Source organism: Lissotriton helveticus, chromosome 12 (genome assembly GCF_964261635.1).
Source record: "Lissotriton helveticus chromosome 12, aLisHel1.1, whole genome shotgun sequence".
Taxonomy (NCBI): Eukaryota; Metazoa; Chordata; class Amphibia; order Caudata; family Salamandridae; genus Lissotriton; species Lissotriton helveticus.
The window spans coordinates 147,312,016-147,330,984 of NC_136073.1; the positions used below are offsets into that span (position 1 = coordinate 147,312,016).

The 18,969-nt window shown below is 42.8% G+C and overlaps 1 protein-coding gene across 1 annotated transcript in view; it reads right to left on the bottom strand.

The window, feature by feature from the left end:
* Positions 1 to 18,500, bottom strand: part of LOC144799565 (hydroperoxide isomerase ALOXE3-like) — a 200,195-nt gene extending 181,695 nt beyond the window's left edge. The window contains exon 1 of the mRNA XM_078670936.1: positions 18,354 to 18,500. Coding sequence (XP_078527062.1) covers positions 18,354 to 18,500 — 147 coding nt within the window. The remainder of the gene's footprint in view (positions 1 to 18,353) is intronic.
* Between the last annotated feature and the right edge of the window lie 469 nt (positions 18,501 to 18,969).

Below are 18,969 nucleotides of genomic sequence, written 5' to 3' on the forward strand. Positions count from 1 at the left end.
GAAGGTCACGGCACAGATGGCAGCGGAGTTCTGAGCCACGACACGATTACTTCTCTCCAAGTGGTAACGTATGTCAAATCCCCTCCCTCACATATGGTGGGTTGAATGTGCAGGGATCTATCATATTGTGGGCTCTCACGCCCACGCAGACAGTTCAGTGCCAACCGTCGGAGGTCCACCACCCCCCGGTATGCACACGTACTTGACTGTGTTGTGCCCACGTTGGACACCATGGTTTGGCTCCTGGGTACGTTGGCTCAGGGACCTTTTTGTTTGGGGGTTTATTGATTGCGAGACACTCTTCTATTTTAGCACAGCAGGACATATGGGGTCGCCCAGTTGTTACACCTTGCCACACCGCACAGATGGGAATGGGACCTCTTAACAATTACCACTTGTGCACCTGGAATGTTCGTGGCTTGGGATCAGTGCATAAACGTCATAGAATCCTTGCACAACTCAACCGGAGGGGGACACAAATTGCCTGCTTACAAGAGACACATTTGAACGCTGCTGAAGCGGTGAAATTGCGCAAGAAGTGGAGAGGACAGCTCTATGCCACCTCATACTCCGCATTCTCAAGGGGGGCGGCAATTTGGATGCGTGGGTCTCTTCCTTTCCAGTTGTTGGAGCAACGGGTTGATAAGGAGGGTCGCTATGTGTTTGTGAGGGGTCTGTTGGATGGGGAGGAAGTTGTTGTGGGATGCATGTACTCGCCTAATACGAACCAGTTGGAATTTCTGTCCAGTGTCAACGGGGTACTTGCAGACTGGGCTGACCTTCGCTGGGTAATTGGGGGAGATTTTAATGCTGTACTAGATGTTCTGCTGGATAGGTCACACCCCCCCTTACTGGCTACTGAGAGCAGGAAACGGGCTGCTGCGCTTGCGAGTTGGGCTGAGGGTTGGAACTTGGCGGATGTGTGGCGTAGCATTCACCCCATGGACAGGGAATACACCTTTTTCTCCCCTCCCCACCAGCTTCACACCAGAATCGATCATATTTTCTGCTCAAGGTCCTTTACTGCATTGATTGTCCAAACACAACACATGGGGAAAACGTTCTCGGACCATAGCCCCGTGGAAATTACATGGCAGTGGGGTAGGAGGCTAGCCCCCATACCGACCTGGCGGCTAAACCCTGAACTCCTAGAGGACTCGGTTTTCCGGTCCTCCCTCTCCGACACTATCGATACCTACTTCTCCACGAATGCGGGCACGGCTAGCTCCCGGCAGGTAGAATGGGACACTTTCAAAGTATGTCTGAGGGGGGCTGCTATGACTACTAGGGTGGGAAGGAAGCGGGAGGTACTTAGCCAGCTTCAGGAGGTGGAGGGCTCGCTTGCATCCTTAGAGAACGAGGCAGCGGGTACCAACGCTCCCTTTCCGCCGCTGCAGGAGGCACGTATTAGACATGCAGAGCTGCTGGAAGAGCTGCGAGTTATTGACTTTAGGGAATTCACGAATAGGCAGCACACACAGGCCGATCGGGCCGGCCCCCTACTTGCCCGCATCCTGCGGGACTCCCCGATCAGCCAACCCATTCTGCGGATTTTGGACCACTCTGGCCAGCTGGCTACCACCCAAGTAGGGATTAATACAGCATTTAAGGACTACTATACCGCGCTATATGGCCCCCCACTACCCCTGTCCGAACCCGCATTAGTGACCTTCATGGCGGAACTGGTTCTCCCGCAGCTTGCTGCAGATCAGAATAAAGCCTTAAAGCGTGCCATAACATTGGCAGAAATCAGACAGGCAATCAGAACCCTCCCTAAGGGTAAGGCCCCTGGAACGGATGGCCTGCCAACCGACTTCTACGCCACTTACATGGACCTCCTGGCCCCGCGCCTACACATTGTTTATCTGGAAGCTCTACGCACAGCCTCTCTACCACAATCCACCATGCAAGCTCTGATTACGTCCCTCTTGAAACCGGCCAAAGAAGGTTTGCAGTTGGCCGATTATAGACCCCTGTCCCTTCTTAATACTGACTCAAAAATTTTAAGCAAGATACTGGCATCGAGACTCGTACAATACGTGCCACATTTGGTCCACCAGGATCAATGCGGCTTTGTCACAGGTCGTAATACGGCCATGAACCTTCGGCGATTGGCCCAGCTCATGCTTGGGAGCGATGAGGGTATGGGCTCAGAAGGGTGCATCTCTCTGGACTTAAAACAGGCTTTTGATTCCTTGAGATGGGACTATATGTTTGCCACATTATCAAAATATGGGATCCCGCCGGAATTCCTCGATTGGGTCAGATTATTATACACAATCCCCACGGCGAGGGTACGTACTTCCAACCAAATCTCGGGCCCCATGGCCATTGCCAGAGGCACCAGGCAGGGCTGCCCACTTTCCCCTCTCCTCTTCGTTCTTGCCCTCGAGCCATTGCTCTGCAGACTTAGGCTGCTAGCCCCCCGTTACGGTATACGGCGGCATGGTAAGGACCACATTGTCTCTGCGTACGCGGATGATATCATATTATATCTCCGAGATTTGAGGGGTGGGCTGGGCCAAGTCTCCCAGGTTTTTGAGGATTTTCGAGAAATATCTGGCCTCACCATCAGCGAGTCTAAGTCCTACGGATTCGCCTTTGTAGCTGCGGGTGATTCGACCCCCCTGTCTTTTGCCCCACATGAATTCCAGATGGCGGAAACCACTTTCCGTTACCTGGGAATACAGATATATAGAGAGGCGAGCATGATGATAGACGGCAACCTGGGGAGGGCCATTAGAGCACTGAAGTCACAAGTTCAATTTTGGCTTACATTGCCGCTCTCCATACCTGGCAGAGTGGCAATTTCCAAGATGGTGATGTTGCCCCGTCTTATCTACTACTTCACCAACCTGCCGTTCCAGATCCCAGCGGTAACATTCAAGACCCTCGACTCCCTGCTCACAGAACTTGTGTGGGGACATGGCCGCAGGCGAATAGGGCTGGCTAAGTTGCAGCTTCCCTCCAACTCCGGAGGCATGGGCTTACCGGACTTCAGGGCTTATCATTATGCATGTCAGCTACAATGGTTGGCTTACTGGGTGGCGGGCCGCAATCTTCATGAGATTAATCTGACCCAAGATGACCATGCTAAGGGGAAAATACACATCTTGCTCCTGCCTGGATCGGATCTACCTAGAAACACTACGCCACTCCTCAAATTGGCGGTCACACATTGGCGAAGGGCATTGAAATATACGTCCACTGGGACACCTTATGCCCCCACAATACCACTCTTGGGCATACCACTGGGCCCGGGCACACTTACAACGACTCTACTGGAGCCCTGGAGTGACGCGGGTGTGACACATGTGGGTGACCTGTTTGCGGAGGGGCACTTGTTGTCCTTCGAAGACTTCAGAACCACGCAGGGCATACACGGCGGCTCCTTTCTGCTGCATGCCGGTCTCCGACACTATATCTTGCGCAACTGGTCACCCGACGGACGGGAGCCTATTGCAAATCCTCTAGTCACAATGCTTTATCTCATGGGGACGGGCGGCCATCTAACTAAGTGGCTCACTGTTAGCATTAAATCGGGGAGGGCGCTTACACTGGCACCACTAAGGGCGACATGGGAAGTGGATATTGGGAGGCCGTTAAGAGATAAGGAGTGGGAGCGCATACTGCAATTCCCCAGAAAGGTAGCTAGAAATCCCAAGTACAAGTTCATCCAACTGATGTTGCTGCATAGAGCCTACCTAACACCACACCGCCTACATATGATGTTCCCTGCATCCAAGAGCAACTGCCCCCGATGTGATGCAGACGACGCATCTCTGGTACATATGATGTGGCAATGCCCCAAACTGGGGTATTTCTGGACCACTGTCCATGACTCACTTGAGAAGGCTGGTACATTGACCCGATCACCTACACTGGAACACATGCTCCTAGGGCTAGGTCCATCGACCCGCACCAGGACCGTGGCGGCGCGCTTCTCGGATCTGGCCCTGTTGTTGGCTAAGCGTGCCATCACGATACGGTGGAAGTCATCGACACCGCCCAACCCTGACCTATGGAGGGCGGAAGTTGTACGTTGGGGTAAGGCTGAGGGCGAGGCATTACAAAGGGAAGAGAATAGGGGCCTTCGCAAGACACCTATCTCACTGGATTGGTTTGCCACTTTGGGGGTATTTGAGGCTGGCGATGACAGTGATGATGAGGATATTAGGGAATAGCCAATTGGGGTGCGGTTATGCCCGTACTCATTCTTATATGCACTACCACGAACAATACCTACGATGCACTAGGAGGCAACACGGGTAGATCGAACCCGTCTGTCGCATTCCGTTACCTAACCAATCTGTGTATTAACCTCAACTATGTGTAAATAACTAGAGTGTGACCCAAATAGCGATATTTAGATCATGTGCCTATTTAGAGAGTGAATAGTGGGAACTCGCAGGGTGGAGGGTGGGATCGGGAATGAACGGGGTTTGTTAGTTGTTATGATTCATCGACAAAATGAAAAATCGAATTTACCAAGTTTGTATATTCGCTATGAGCAACCGCATACATGTACAACAGAGTTTAACATTGGTGTTGTATAAACACATCTATATTCTGTTGTTGCTCTTCAACTTTGCTAATAAAGAGATTTTCAAAAAAAAACCATTTAATTTAAAAAGGAACAAAATGAGGGGGTTCATTTTGCCATAGAATGTATGATTAGCGAATATATGACGAAATCCCGCATAACATCAGTCCGCAAAAAAAATCCTGCATGTACTATTAGGCCGCAAATTAAAATAACGAAAACTTTTAGAACGAATATGCCTTTAGCATACACTAAACAACTAAACTACCCTAAACCCTAAAACACTACCCCCAGCATGACCCTACACTACACAAACAGTACAACACTACCCTAAACCCTAAAACACTACCCCAAGCATGACCCTACTATACACAAACACTACAACACTACCCTAAACCCTAAAACACTACCCCCAGCATGACCCTACACTACGCAAACACTACAACACTACCCAAAACCCTAAAACACTACACCCCAGCATGACCCTACACTACGCAAACACTACAACACTACCCTAAACCCTAAAACACTACCCCCAGCATGACCCTACACTACGCAAACACTACAACACTACCCTAAACCCTAAAACACTACCCCCAGCATGACCCTACACTACGCAAACACTACAACACTACCCAAAACCCTAAAACACTACCCCCAGCATGACCCTACACTACGCAAACACTACAACACTACCGTACACCCTAAAACACTACCCCCAGCATGACCCTACACTACGCAAACACTACAACACTACCCTAAACCCTAAAACACTAGCCCCAGCATGACCCTACACTACGCAAACACTACAACACAACCCTAAACCCTAAAACACTACCCCCAGCATGACCCTACACTAAACAACCACCACAACTCTACACTACACTAACACAACACTACACTACACAACACTACACTACACAATCACTAACCCACAAAAAAATTAACACAAACCCACTTACCTCTCTCGTCATCGTGGTTTTCACAACGCAAATGCATTTACCATACATGCCTTTAAAACGTAATTCTTTGTAAAGGCATGCGCGATAAATGCACATGCGTTTTGAAAAAATGCGGGATAATGGTATGCGAGGTCAATGACCTTGCGGGATAATGGTATGCGGACTGAAAGTCTGCGGGATAAAAAATGCGGGAAAATGGCTGCAAACCATGATTAGCAGCAGACTTCCCTGGTGAGCACTAGCTTTACTACAGTGATCTAATGAGCAACTAGAGTGCTAACATTCAGAATTTATGGCAAATGTGTGACACATCTGAATGCCTTCTTGATAGAACCAAAGTAAACAAGCATTGAAAATGCAATAGATCTCGCCCTCGTTTAAGTTAAAGCCATTCTGTTTGTAATGAGGTGGCTTTTTAGCTTTGCTTTTATTAGTGTTTTTAAAACTTTCATGTAAATAACATGCATATGTATGCATATATGTATATGTATGCATGCATTTATATTTATATAGATATGCAGATTATATACGTTTATATATGTATATTACCTACTGGCGATAGCCAGTGGGTATATATAGTTAGGATTTTTTCTCTATGGGATTTCTGAAAATTCTATGTCTAATAACTTTGGCGTTTGTGGACGGAATTGGCTGAAATTTTCAGGAAAATGGCTCATTTTGTTTCTGAGCAGCCCCTGAAAATTTGGGGGGGTTTCGTCAAGGGGGGGCCGAGAAAAAAGGGGGGTCCCAAAACGCGTTTTTCACATTCATTTTTCCATAGGGCGGTTGGACTCACTTTTAGCTCGAACGGCTGAATAGATTTACATGAAACTTGGCAAAATTGTAGATATGGTTTGCCCGACGTGCCTTTGCTATGTCTCAATATATGTGCTCCAGTGGATTTTGAGAAATTAACGTTTAAAAAAATATATATATCTGTGACAGCGCTCCGGTTAGCGCCCCGGTTCGCGTACCTGACGCGTAACGGAACTTCGCGAAGCGAAGCTGATTGGCTCTCCGGTGTCTGTCAACATTCTAAACAGTCCGGAGCGGCCGCCATCTTGTCTCTCGGTAGGATCGAGAGACAAGATGTGGTGAAAAACGAAGGGGGAAATGAAGGAAAGGGGGCAAGGTAGACCCCTCCTGACCCCCTAGGATTGATGAGGGGGATATTAAAGTGCCCCGCGGGGCAAAAAATAAAAAATAAATGTTTTTTTTGCGATTTTACGCCGTAGAGGCGCGTCCCGGTACGCGAACCGGGCAGCTCACCGGGCAGCTCACCGGGCAGCTAACCGGCAGCGTAGCTGTCAACATTGTAAACAGTCCGGAGCGGCCGCCATCTTGTCTCTCGGTAGGTTCGAGAGACAAGATGTGGTGAAAAAAGAAGGGGGAAATGAAGGAAAGGGGGCAAGGTAAACCCCTCCTGACCCCCTAGGATTGATGAGGGGGATATTAAAGTCCCCCGCGATTTTTCGCGGTAGAGGCGCTTCCCAGTACGCGAACCGGGCAGCTAACCGGCAGCGTAACGGGAGTCCGCCATCTTGTGTTTTTGGAGCGTACGGTTCGCGTACCGGGTAGCGTCCCGGTAAGCGCAACAAGGGGAAAACCAAGAGAAACAGTAAACAAAAAATGAAGGGAATAGATTTCCAGCAAACTTGGCAAAATTGTAGGGACTGTTTGTTTGATGTGCCTTTGCAAGGCCTCAAGATATGTGCACGTGTGGATTTTGTCTAATTAAGGTTAAAAAAAATATATATATCTGTAAGCGTGCTCCGGCACGCTTACGTTACGGGTTTTGTTTGCGCTGCAGAGCCGATACGTCACGGTTATGCGACGCGTCATGAGGCGTCTCACGTGGCTACGTGAGACGTCACGTAATAAAGAATATATTTTACAGCTATAGATATTAGCTTTTAAAAAAACAATGAAATTCACTGAAAAAACCATAGGTTATAGACCATATATAGTTAGCTGGACATTTTATTGACATAAAACCAATGAAATTCCATATATAGTTAGTTGCACTAACTATATATCGCGCACCCGCAATCCACTGCTGAGGATGTCACATATTACATCATTCATGACATGGTCAGTGACATCACTGATGACATCACTGATGACATCTCAAATGACATCACTGATGACATCACTGATGACATCTCAAATGACATCACTGATGACATCATGACACACCAATACCAGTTACTACATACGCACTCACTGATTCCTACGTCTACACACACATTCACTCATTCACCCATACAATCACTCATACATACAGTCACTCATTATTACAACACTATCATATGCACTCATACACCTATGCAGACACTCACACACTGCCACTCATCCATGGAGTTACTCACACACCTAGTCAGTCCTGTAAAGAATCAATCACACTTCCATTTCCTCATCTATACAGTTAAACACAGAACACCATACTTCAGTGACATCACTGATGACATCACTGATGACATCTCAAATGACATCACTGATGACATCTCAAATGACATCACTGATGACATCATGACACACCAATACCAGTTACTACATACGCACTCACTGATTCCTACGTCTACACACACATTCACTCATTCACCCATACAATCACTCATACATACAGTCACTCATTATTACAACACTATCATATGCACTCATACACCTAGTCAGTCCTGTGAAGAATCAATCACACTTCGATTTCCTCATCTATACAGTTAAACACAGAACACCATACTTTTTCACACATATACTAACACATACTTACTCTCTTATACAATCACTGATACAAGTACACATTGATATGCACAGAGTCACACACCTCCCAGCCAGCCACACACACACTCAGTCTTCCATACATCCACTCATTCTTCAATATGTAAAACATATTTAAACTTTACAAAAACACACAGACACTAGATGATGTCATCAGTGATGTCATTTGAGATGTCATCAGTGATGTCATCAGTGATGTCATTTGAGATGTCATCAGTGATGTCATCAGTGATGTCACTGACCATGTCATGAATGATGTAATATGTGACATCATCAGCAGTGGATTGCGGGTGCGCGATATATAGTTAGTGCAACTAACTATATATGGAATTTCATTGGTTTTATGTCAATAAAATGTCCAGCTAACTATATATGGTCTCTAACCTATGGTTTTTTCAGTGAATTTTCAAGGTTTTGTAAATGCAAATTCCTAACTATATATGGTCTATAACCTATGGTTTTTTCAGTGAATATATATATATATATATATATATTAACATAATATTAATAAAAATATACAATATTTTTACCATAGGATAACGGGAGGGTAACATTTACTATTACCACTCCAGTGAGTGCAACAGTAGGGAAAACATTGGATAGCGTAGGGGTAAAAATTACTATTCCCCCTCCAGTGAGTGCAAAAGTAGGTTAAGCGCTGGATAGCGTAGGGGTAAAAATTACTATTCCCACTCCAGAGAGTGCAACAGTAGGGAAAGCGTTGGATAGCGTAGGGGTAAAAATTACTTATCCCACTCCAGAGAGTGCAACAGTAGGGAAAGCTTTGGATAGCGTAGGGGTAAAAATTACTATTCCCACTCCAGAGAGTGCAACAGTAGGGAAAGCTTTGGATAGCGTAGGGGTAAAAATTACTATTCCCACTCCAGAGAGTGCAACAGTAGGGAAAGCGTTGGATAGCGTAGGGGTAAAAATTATTATTCCCACTCCAAAGAATGCAACAGTAGGGAAAGCGTTGGATAGTGTAGGGGTAAAAATTACTATTCCCACTCCAGAGAGTGCAACAGTAGGGAAAGCGTTGGATAGTGGGGGAATAAAAATTACTATTACCACTCCAGAGAGTGCAACAGTAGGGAAGGCGTTGGATAGCGTAGGGGTAAAATTACTATTCCCACTCCAGAGAGTGCCACAGTAGGGAAAGCGTTGGATAGCGTAGGGGTAGAAATTACTATTCCCCACTTCAAAGAGTGCAACAGTAGGGAAAGTTTTGGATAGCGTAGGGGTAAAAAGTACTATTCCCACTCCAGAGAGTACAACAGTAGGTGAAACGTTGGATAGTGGGAGGATAAAAATTACTATTCCCACTCCAGAGAGTGAAACAGTAGGTAAAGCGTTGGATAGCGTAGGGGTAAAAATTACTATTCCCACTACAGAGAGTGCAAAAGTAGAGAAAGTGTTGGATAGCGTAGGGGTAAAAATGACTATTCCCACTCTAGTGAATTTAACAGTAGGGAAAAATTATTTAATATATTAATGAAATGAAATTAAATATCAATACCAATAAAAAATGTATTAAAATGAATTGCCAGTTTAATATTATGTAATCATTAATCAATTATAAATACAAATAAATATTAGTTATTAAAATTAATTACCTATTCATAATTAATTAACAACTAATTAATTTTCAATAACAAAAACGGATTAGTAATAAAAATTAATACCAATTAATAATTAATTAACAGTAAATTAATTATCAATACATTATTTTAATATGTAATTAATTACAATTAAATTACTTCCCACCCTATTCCCCTATAAACCCACAATCCGCTACAGAAAATAAATTAATACAATTATCGTAATTATCAATTAATGAATTAATACAAATTATTACCAATTAACAATTAATTAACAATAAATAAAAAATCAATACCAATACATAAATACAAATTATTTACTTAATTACAATTAAATTACTTCCCACCCTATTCCCCTATAAACCCAAAACCCGCTACAGAAAATAAATTAATACAATTAACATATTTATCAATTAATCAATTAATAAAAATGAATTACCAATTAAAAATTAACAATTAATTCAAAATGAAAACCAATAAATAAATACAAATATTTAATTAATTACAATTAAATTACTTCCCACCCTATTCCCCTATAAACCCACAACCTGCTACAGAACTAAAACGCAAAATTAATTTAAAAATAATTCGTAATTTCTAAAAATGTATATTTAATTTAATATAATTAAATTACTTCCCACCCTATAAACCCACAACCCACTACAGAATTAAATTACGTAAAAATTAAATAACATAAAATTCATTATTTAAAATAAATTACAAAAATAATATACACTTTTCACACATATATTAACATACAAAACACTTTAAAAAATTCGATATTATTAAAAAATCTATATACTTTAATACCTATATTATATACTTCGATATTTTGACTTTCTATATTTAAAAAAATCGATATTATATTACTTACCTTCATTTCGATATTTTTGACCACTATATTCTGTCCATTCGATATTTTGTCCATTCTATATTTTGACTTCGATATTTTGGTAATTCTATATTTTGAAATCGATATTTTGTCTTGTTACCGTGACTGTGCTTATGTGTTGTGTGTATGGGTATAAACATGTTGTTAATGCTTGTAGCGTGTTTTGCGTTTATTAAACACTGGATGGGAGTGCAAAATTATATTGATAAAATGGCACTAATGTACTTGAGGCAAGCAGACAGCATGCATTTTCTGAATGTGTATGTGATACACCTTTGTGCCCTGAAGGTGGAAGAACCACACGCTCTGCAGCTTCTGTGCATGAGTCATCAGCTGTGCAACCTCTAACTGTAACAGAAAACCTTATCAAACCTAGTGCTTTGCAGAGAAATATAAAAAGTAACCAAACATCATTTAGGAAATTTGACAAAATAGAACAGCGGAAATTTTGTGTTGAAAATTGTACATATTTGGTTTTAGCATAGCTGTATAATGTATGTGTTGCGATGTACACAGACTATCCATTTATCTGAAAATCATACTTTGTGGCAAAAGTTCAGCAATATAATTTTTAAAGTATACTTGTTTAATGCATTTTTTTGTTCGGAGGTAAGTTTGGATAATTAGCTTTCAAGCCACTGTGTGTAGATCATGCCACATTGCATAACTCTTGGTAGCTCTTTTTTTTACTGAATTTAAATAGTACATGTGAAGAGTGAGATCACTATAAACAGGACCACTGGCATTATGCAGCAGAGGAGGACCAAATTATGTGGCAGGGTTCACTAAATCATGCAGCAAAGACAGACAAATAATGCAGGAAATGAGGCACATTTTTAAGTATTACTTCATTGCTTTGTCATTTTGTTTACACTTGTTATCACTATCTGGAAAAAGATTGCACCTCAGTAGTACAAGTTTATCACCCAAGTATAGCAATAAGCAACAGTCAGCCTTTTTCGAAGGGCCTTCAACTGCAGCGCAACACGAGTTGCAGTATTTTTTTAACAACTTTTGATCCATTTGAGCTAGAAAAAAAATTGTAATCTGTAGATTATGCATTACATAATGGAATATGTGGCAAATGTGGCAAATCCATAATTATGCAGAAAATACCATAACGACAAAATTGGATAATTCCAGTGGCCCGACTATGACCTAGGAATGTGCTATACACATTGACAAAATATCAGAATGTGAAACGCGAACATTTTAACCGTACCACACTGTTGAGAATATTTCAACCCAACACAATTTCTAACTTGAGATAAAACGGTTATTTAATTTACCACAGAGGACAGTTAGATGCACATATTCTAGTAGGCATTGTAATACCACATTATGGCTGCTCATCCAATGAGGCAGGAATTGCCACTCTCTGAACAGTAAAATGCATGCCCCATTCTACGGTATATTACTGCGCACATTCTACACATACCTAACTACATAATACTCAGAACCCCCACAACAAAACAGACATAATTGAGGTGCAGATGGCCACTGCACCTGCTGCTTGATTGGCAGGTAAACACCTGTCCCATCTCCCCCAACACACAACTCCTCACAGCAGCTTGCCTCAGACATACGTTAGGGGTATTTTCTTTTTACTGACATGACCAGTATTTTAATGCCTCAGCCAGCAACAAAATAGGGGAAATCATCTACACCTGGTATTTTTCTCCATATCAGTACATAATTAAACAGCTATTAATGAAATAATACACTTTAAACTGTATTCTAGAGGGTCCTTCATGACCCCTGACTAACAAAGTAAACGATGTGTAAGAAAATCACGTTTGGCCCTTGACAAGGGGAAAGCACTTAACAGGTGCTTTCTCTGGAACCTCTTCTGCTGTGACTGGGAGGGCCAAAGGTCATGTTTGGGTGGGCCTGGCTCACCCAGCCCTCACACTAGAACCGGAACTGGCACCAGGATTGTCTAGAGCGGGCTGCCTCGCTGCTCCAGCAAGCACAGGACGCCGGTGCCTGTTATTACCCAGCTGTCTAAGACAGCTAGGTGGAAAGCTTTACACTGCGCATGTCAGACTGGCCGTTGCAAGACAGCTGGCCAAAGTGACATACGTAGTGTAAACTGCTGGAGTGAGCGCCACTCCCCTGCTGCTAGTCAGCAGCAATGTCCCACCCCCAAACACTGCTTGGGCTGGGACAGTGAAAAATAAAATGGCAATTCATTTTTTTACCAGCTTATTTTTCATTTTTTCTGCACTGCAGACAGGGGGGTGGTGATGCTACCCCGCCATAATGGAGTGGGGGGGGGGTGCAATGTTTCCACCACTAGTAGGGTAGGACTTTGAGCGCCCATCCCATCCAAAAAATCCACAATCCATGAGACTGGCCTATGTCATGGTGGACGCAAGTGACCCGTGTTTGCCTATGACACCAAAAATCAGCAATAGGGATTCAGACTACAGTACTGTTAGGCACTCAGGAAAGGGGTCACCAAGTTGCCAAAGATGACTTTTAGGTCCCCACAGATGTGCTCCCAATCGTTTTGTGCAAGTCATGTGAACACTCAAGTTAAAATAGTAAATGAATCCCACTTACTACAGCAGGGCAATGAATGTGATTGAATTAAATATTAATTAGACCAGATCAATATTTTGTCTGCAGATATTCATGTATGGTGTTTTGGCAGTATATGTTTTTCTCTTAATATTTTTGTGGTCTATGATCACCTTAATCCTCTATAGTGAAAGCCTAAGTAAAACTGTCAGTTATTATAGGAGTTAGGTTTTTAGCTGTCCTACCAGCTCGTCCATGATCTTGCTAACAATCAAAGTGGGTGGCATCTACAGGGAATGACATTCTAATATGATTTTAATTTTACTAAAAGAGTTCCCAATCTTTTGTTAAAAAAAAAAAGCCTATGAATGGTTAATCCGAGAGAGGCACAGAGAACTAAAGAAGAAAGAAGCATCGATCTGTGGTACCTACTACCTGGACAAAAATGTAAATGTGCAATTGTTATGCATTGATATGGAACTATGAGACTTAGATCTATCCTTAAGTCCGATCCCATTGATGGAGCAAGGATTCGCACATGAAGCGACTTGCTTGTATTCATGAACCTCGAATAACGTTAAAAACACTAATCAACATGTTTGTTTTACTAAAATCGCATTTTACATAAACATTGGGTGTTCGAGAGAAGCTTGCTTATGTGTTTTACTAACCGTAATACGCTTGCATCTAAGATGGCTGCTGCTACGTGAGAGTTTCTACTGCGCATGCGTCTGTCATACTCACGTGACATGACGTACTTTATGCTTTGGAGGGAATCTTTTCGCTTCTGCGCACTAGTAGTAATATGGCTGTTCTATGTCTTCACATGCAAGAAGCTTGCACTGCTGCTTTTGCTAAGCTGTTCGTTCTGCTTAATCCTAATGCTATAGTTAAATATAAAATAATGGGTATAGAGTAGAGATACATGGTATACAGTGTATTAATTTATTCTGTGTTCTAAAACTGTTTCTTTTCCATTTCATGTTACTCACGGAAAACTGGCCTAATGTGTAACGCTGTACTCCATCTTTCTTGAAACTGCGACTGCGTGAAAGTCTCAAGTCTCTGGAACAGTGACCTTTGGACTGCAGCCAAGGAGCTGACTGACTAGAAGATGCTCCTGAGAACATGAACTATTGAACTCAAAATGTTAAAATGTTATAACAATGTATTTGCCAATAGAACATCCATTGTTGGGTGGAATAAAGATGTAATGAGAAAATAAATTGATTGGCGGGAACATAAAATTAATATTCAACACTGAGGTATCAAAATTTGGTGTGGTGTAATGAGCTCTCCTCATTCTTTGTCCAATCAAAATTGGGGATCCTTACACTTGCAACATTGGGGGGTGGTACACTGACCTGAAAAATAGTATAACTAGCGTAGGTTTAGCTAGAGAAATTGTCCGACTTGTCCGAATAGCTGACCTGTCACTGACCCAACGCACTCAATAGGTGATCGAGAGCAGAGGTGCTGCGAAGCACTCTGTCAGAAGATTCACTGACCCAATCGGGGTCCGGGAAGCTGAGGTGCTGGCGAAGCACTTTGTTGGTGAAATCGATAACCCAATCGGGGTTCTGACTGTTAGCTGCAGAGAAGGAGTAGCGCAGGCGTTGAAACTGAACTGCGGGTGCCAGTCTTAACCTTTGGTGGTCCTGTCCTGATCCAAATCTGGTATTACCTGTCCTGGTTCTGAATATGCACCTACAAGCCTACTGGCGACTGCAACTTTCGGGGTTCTGTCCTTTAAACTGACCTGTGGCCAGGGTTAGTTCTTCACACCATTCCTAGGTAAATATAAATATGTGTGGTTCGTCATTGTTTTGTTTCCTTCTCTCACCCTCCCTAAATGTTACATATTTGATAATAGTGCTTGCATATTATGTTACTTCTCTTTACCCTTCCTATTGCTAAAGTTTGACATGTTCCCTTTTTCCCCTCCCTTTTGTTAAATGCTTAAACGTTTTGATCGTATTTTATGTTCCCTTTCTCAACCTTCCCTATTGCTAAATGATTGAAATTAGTTTATTACATTTTCTGCATAGTTACATTGTGATTCTGATTTTCATTATTGAGAGTCTATTCGTGTTTAATCTTTGAATCATGACCATTTAAGAAACTTAGATAAAGAGTTTAATACTTCCTGAGTCTGTGGTTATTATATGAGTGCAAAAGTATTTTTCCTATTATGCTAACACCCTGATCCAATAGGTTTACAGGTACCAGTGACAAGGATTGGTAAGTCAATGGTATAGGACATAGTAGGTAAAAATAACTGGTAGTAGAGCGAAGGTTACCTGATTAAATTATGAGTTATTGATTATGGGCCCAGGTGAGTATGGTAAATTCATAGACGAGTGGCCTGCGCGCTCTATCAGTATATTCTTTTGGTAGCTGAGGATTTTTAGGGTATAGTTAAAAATAGGTAGTTAATTAGTTGGTTAATTATTGATTGATCAAATGTGATATTACCTGAAATATTATTGAAATGTTATTGATTTTATTGATGCTCTATTGATTTTATGTATTAACCAAAATTGTTCGTACCTGTTATATGTTTTGTCTGGAATCCCCGGGGGCAGAATAGCGGGTGGTAAATGGAAGCCGCACTGTAGTGAGGTCACTTACCCGTAGGAAATTAGTGCATGGTTAGGTAAAACCGGAAGCACTATTTAGGGATGAATGTATGAATAAATGATAGCAAAGAGTTCGCTAGCACAATTTTTGGCGTGAAATAACCTAGAAAGGGTCACACGGAAGGAGAAGCAGGTTCATTCGAGCTTGGGTGATAGCAAAGGGGTTCGCTGGTGAAACTTTGGTCTTAGTATATTCCAGTAAGGGATAAGTCTAAAGAAGTAGCAGGTTCTCCAATACTTGTGTGAAGGGTAGACAGAAGGGATCTACTCATAGTATATGAAGAGTAAGCGGAAGGGATTTACTCGCAGTGAAATATATCTTTCCTTTCTAGTCACTCGGGTACAGTGGTGAATGTTTTACGTTGTTAATTAATAAAATTTGCACTTTAAGATAAAAGAATTAGGGTTTTGTATTACCTTGCGAAGGAGGGAGTCAGTTGCGGAGCTGCGCTGACGTCACTCAGAGCCACGCTGGTATTGGTTGAGACAGCGGGCGTGTAGCTGAGATAGTAATTGTAAAGGAGGGGTGAGCACAGGAGCGTGGGAACTCGTCTCACGAGAAAAGCTGCGCAATCGGGAAATCGGACACAGAGCTACTTACAGACTATTGTGGGATGGATGAATATTGCGACTTGTTGAGCTGCTATATCACTAGAATGCATATACATGCGCCTATGCGCTTTAATAGTGACAACCTATTTTTACTATATGTACTTGCTACTCTGTTGTTGAAAAAAAAGTCAAATAAAGAAACGGTATAAAAAAAATGTCAAGGTGTGCAGCTGGTTAGTCACCCTATCTAAAAGGCTATCTTAAAGGCTCCTTGAAAGCCAGTATAATCATGTTTGAGCTGTAATGAAGTGTCATTTATCAGTCTGGAAAGTATTGTTTATAACATCTACAGAAATAGGTTTGAATTAGGTACAGTATCATCAAGTATTACTAAAAAATATTACTTTGCAAATCACTTAAACTAATCTGTGGTAAATACATTGATGTGGATTAAAAGCTCATTTGGTTAATGCGCCCACTGCGATTGTTTAACGTGCATTCATTTTTCATTGGATGCCTTGTTAAATTTTCCGGTCTTGTTTGTGCACGTGGACAGTCGGATATTACACGAGATGCTCGGGTTGTGTATATGAGGTGAGGCAGAGGCTAGGTCTGGATCGGATCGTGAAGTACAAAGTGGCTGTCTTGTAAGCTTCCTGTAGCCTCAGTGTAGGGAGAGAGGTGAAACCGATAACTGTTTGAGGGTGGGGTGGAGTATAGAGTTTGAAGAGGGTGGGGGACACGGCGGTGCTACAACTCAACAGTGGAAAAGGGATGCTTAAGGGTGATGTGAGGAACGGATGAAAAGAAACAAATCTGAAGTGAAACTATGAAGGAAAGGCAAAGTGCGGATGTAAGTAATTTATCAGAAAAGGGAAGAAGGGGGTAGTCAGGGTCTGATAAGCAGAGACAGGAGGGAGTTAACTTAAAAAAGCAAGGAAAGAGAAAGATTGGTGTTGGGAAGAGGAGAACACTATTGTTAAGAGATAAAGTATAAAACCGGAGCAGTAAGAGCGAGAACACAGGGGTATATTATCAAGGGGTTTTATCTCCGCTTTTTTGGCTTTAAAAGCCAAGAAAGCGGAGATAAAATTATCTCCCTATTACCAAGCTGTCGCTAACACCAGTTAGCGACAGCTAATAGGAGATAGCGACCATCATGGGCCCCACTTTGCATGTCAGTGATATTTATCACTAATGATATGCAAAGTGGGCGTGCCAAGATGTTAGCGACTGGAAACAGTCGCTAACATCGCTATCTCCTATTACCATCTTTTGGAGATATTTGCGCTAAGCGCGAATATCTCCAAAAGCTAACACCTGCCCTGAGCAGTTCTTAGCCATGTTATCCAATGGGAGGTGGATAACATGGCTAAGAGCATTTGCTCGATAATGCATGAATATCGCTGACTTTTCAGCGATATTCATGCATTGCGGGCGTTTTTTATCGCATTTGCGATAAACCTTGCTAATAGCAAGGTTTATCTGCGATAAAAATCGCCGATGTGCGGCGATAATTTTTGTCTCTAAACAAGTTAGAGACAAAAATTATCGCTAGTTGTTGGTAATATGCCCCACAGTTCTTCCAGAAAGAAGTGGGGAGGAGAAAATGAAGCAGCGAGTGGTGATCAGTGCGGAGAGCGGGAGAGATGAAGAAATCACACAAAACTTCAGTGGTCCCGCGCGCTCTGGCCTGCACCGATGCTCCTCTTTTCAGCTCCGGTCCCTAGCGCCTCGAAGCAACATCTGATGCTGCAAATGAGTATAAACGATAGTACACATGTAACGGCGTCTACATCACAGGCACCTTACAACTTTCACCCTCTAACGCACACGCGCCCTATTCTCTCAGTGTGTGCTCCTACTTACATATCCAGGAATAAAATCAGCGCCATAGTGATCGAGAAGGCGCTTTTCACCCTGGCCCTCGGACCCCAGCAGGGTGATAGAGATGCAGTCCATAGTCTTGGCCAGGAGGACCCTGCCGGTCTCCACCTCTATCTTGTAGTCAGCCATGTCCTCGAGGGCAGCTCTGTGGTACTCGGTCACACGGGGTGAATCCCTTCCTTTTTAAGGAAGGCAGCAGCGTCTCTATCAAACCCAACCCCTGTTACACCCAAGGAGGCTGTACCTGATCCCTGCCAGGTGCGTACATCCTATAACGGACTGGAGGCACTCCAAACGCTGCTGGCGACGACCGCTGTTCCCGAAAGAACGAGTTCAGGGCAAATTCACTAGTTAAGACCACACATTTGTTGCACGATAGATTCTCCCCTGTTTTACCAGCCTACATCGGACGGGCATCGAACAGACGCCTTTAGTGCATTAGTGAATTAAAACCATGACAATAAATTAAAGGTTAAACAATACATAGAAATTCCAAAATGAATCTATTACATATTACATACAATATGTAGGTCAAATTCATTACGGTCAGCACATACTCCAAGAAATACGTACTGCACAATAAAATTATCCTTGGCAC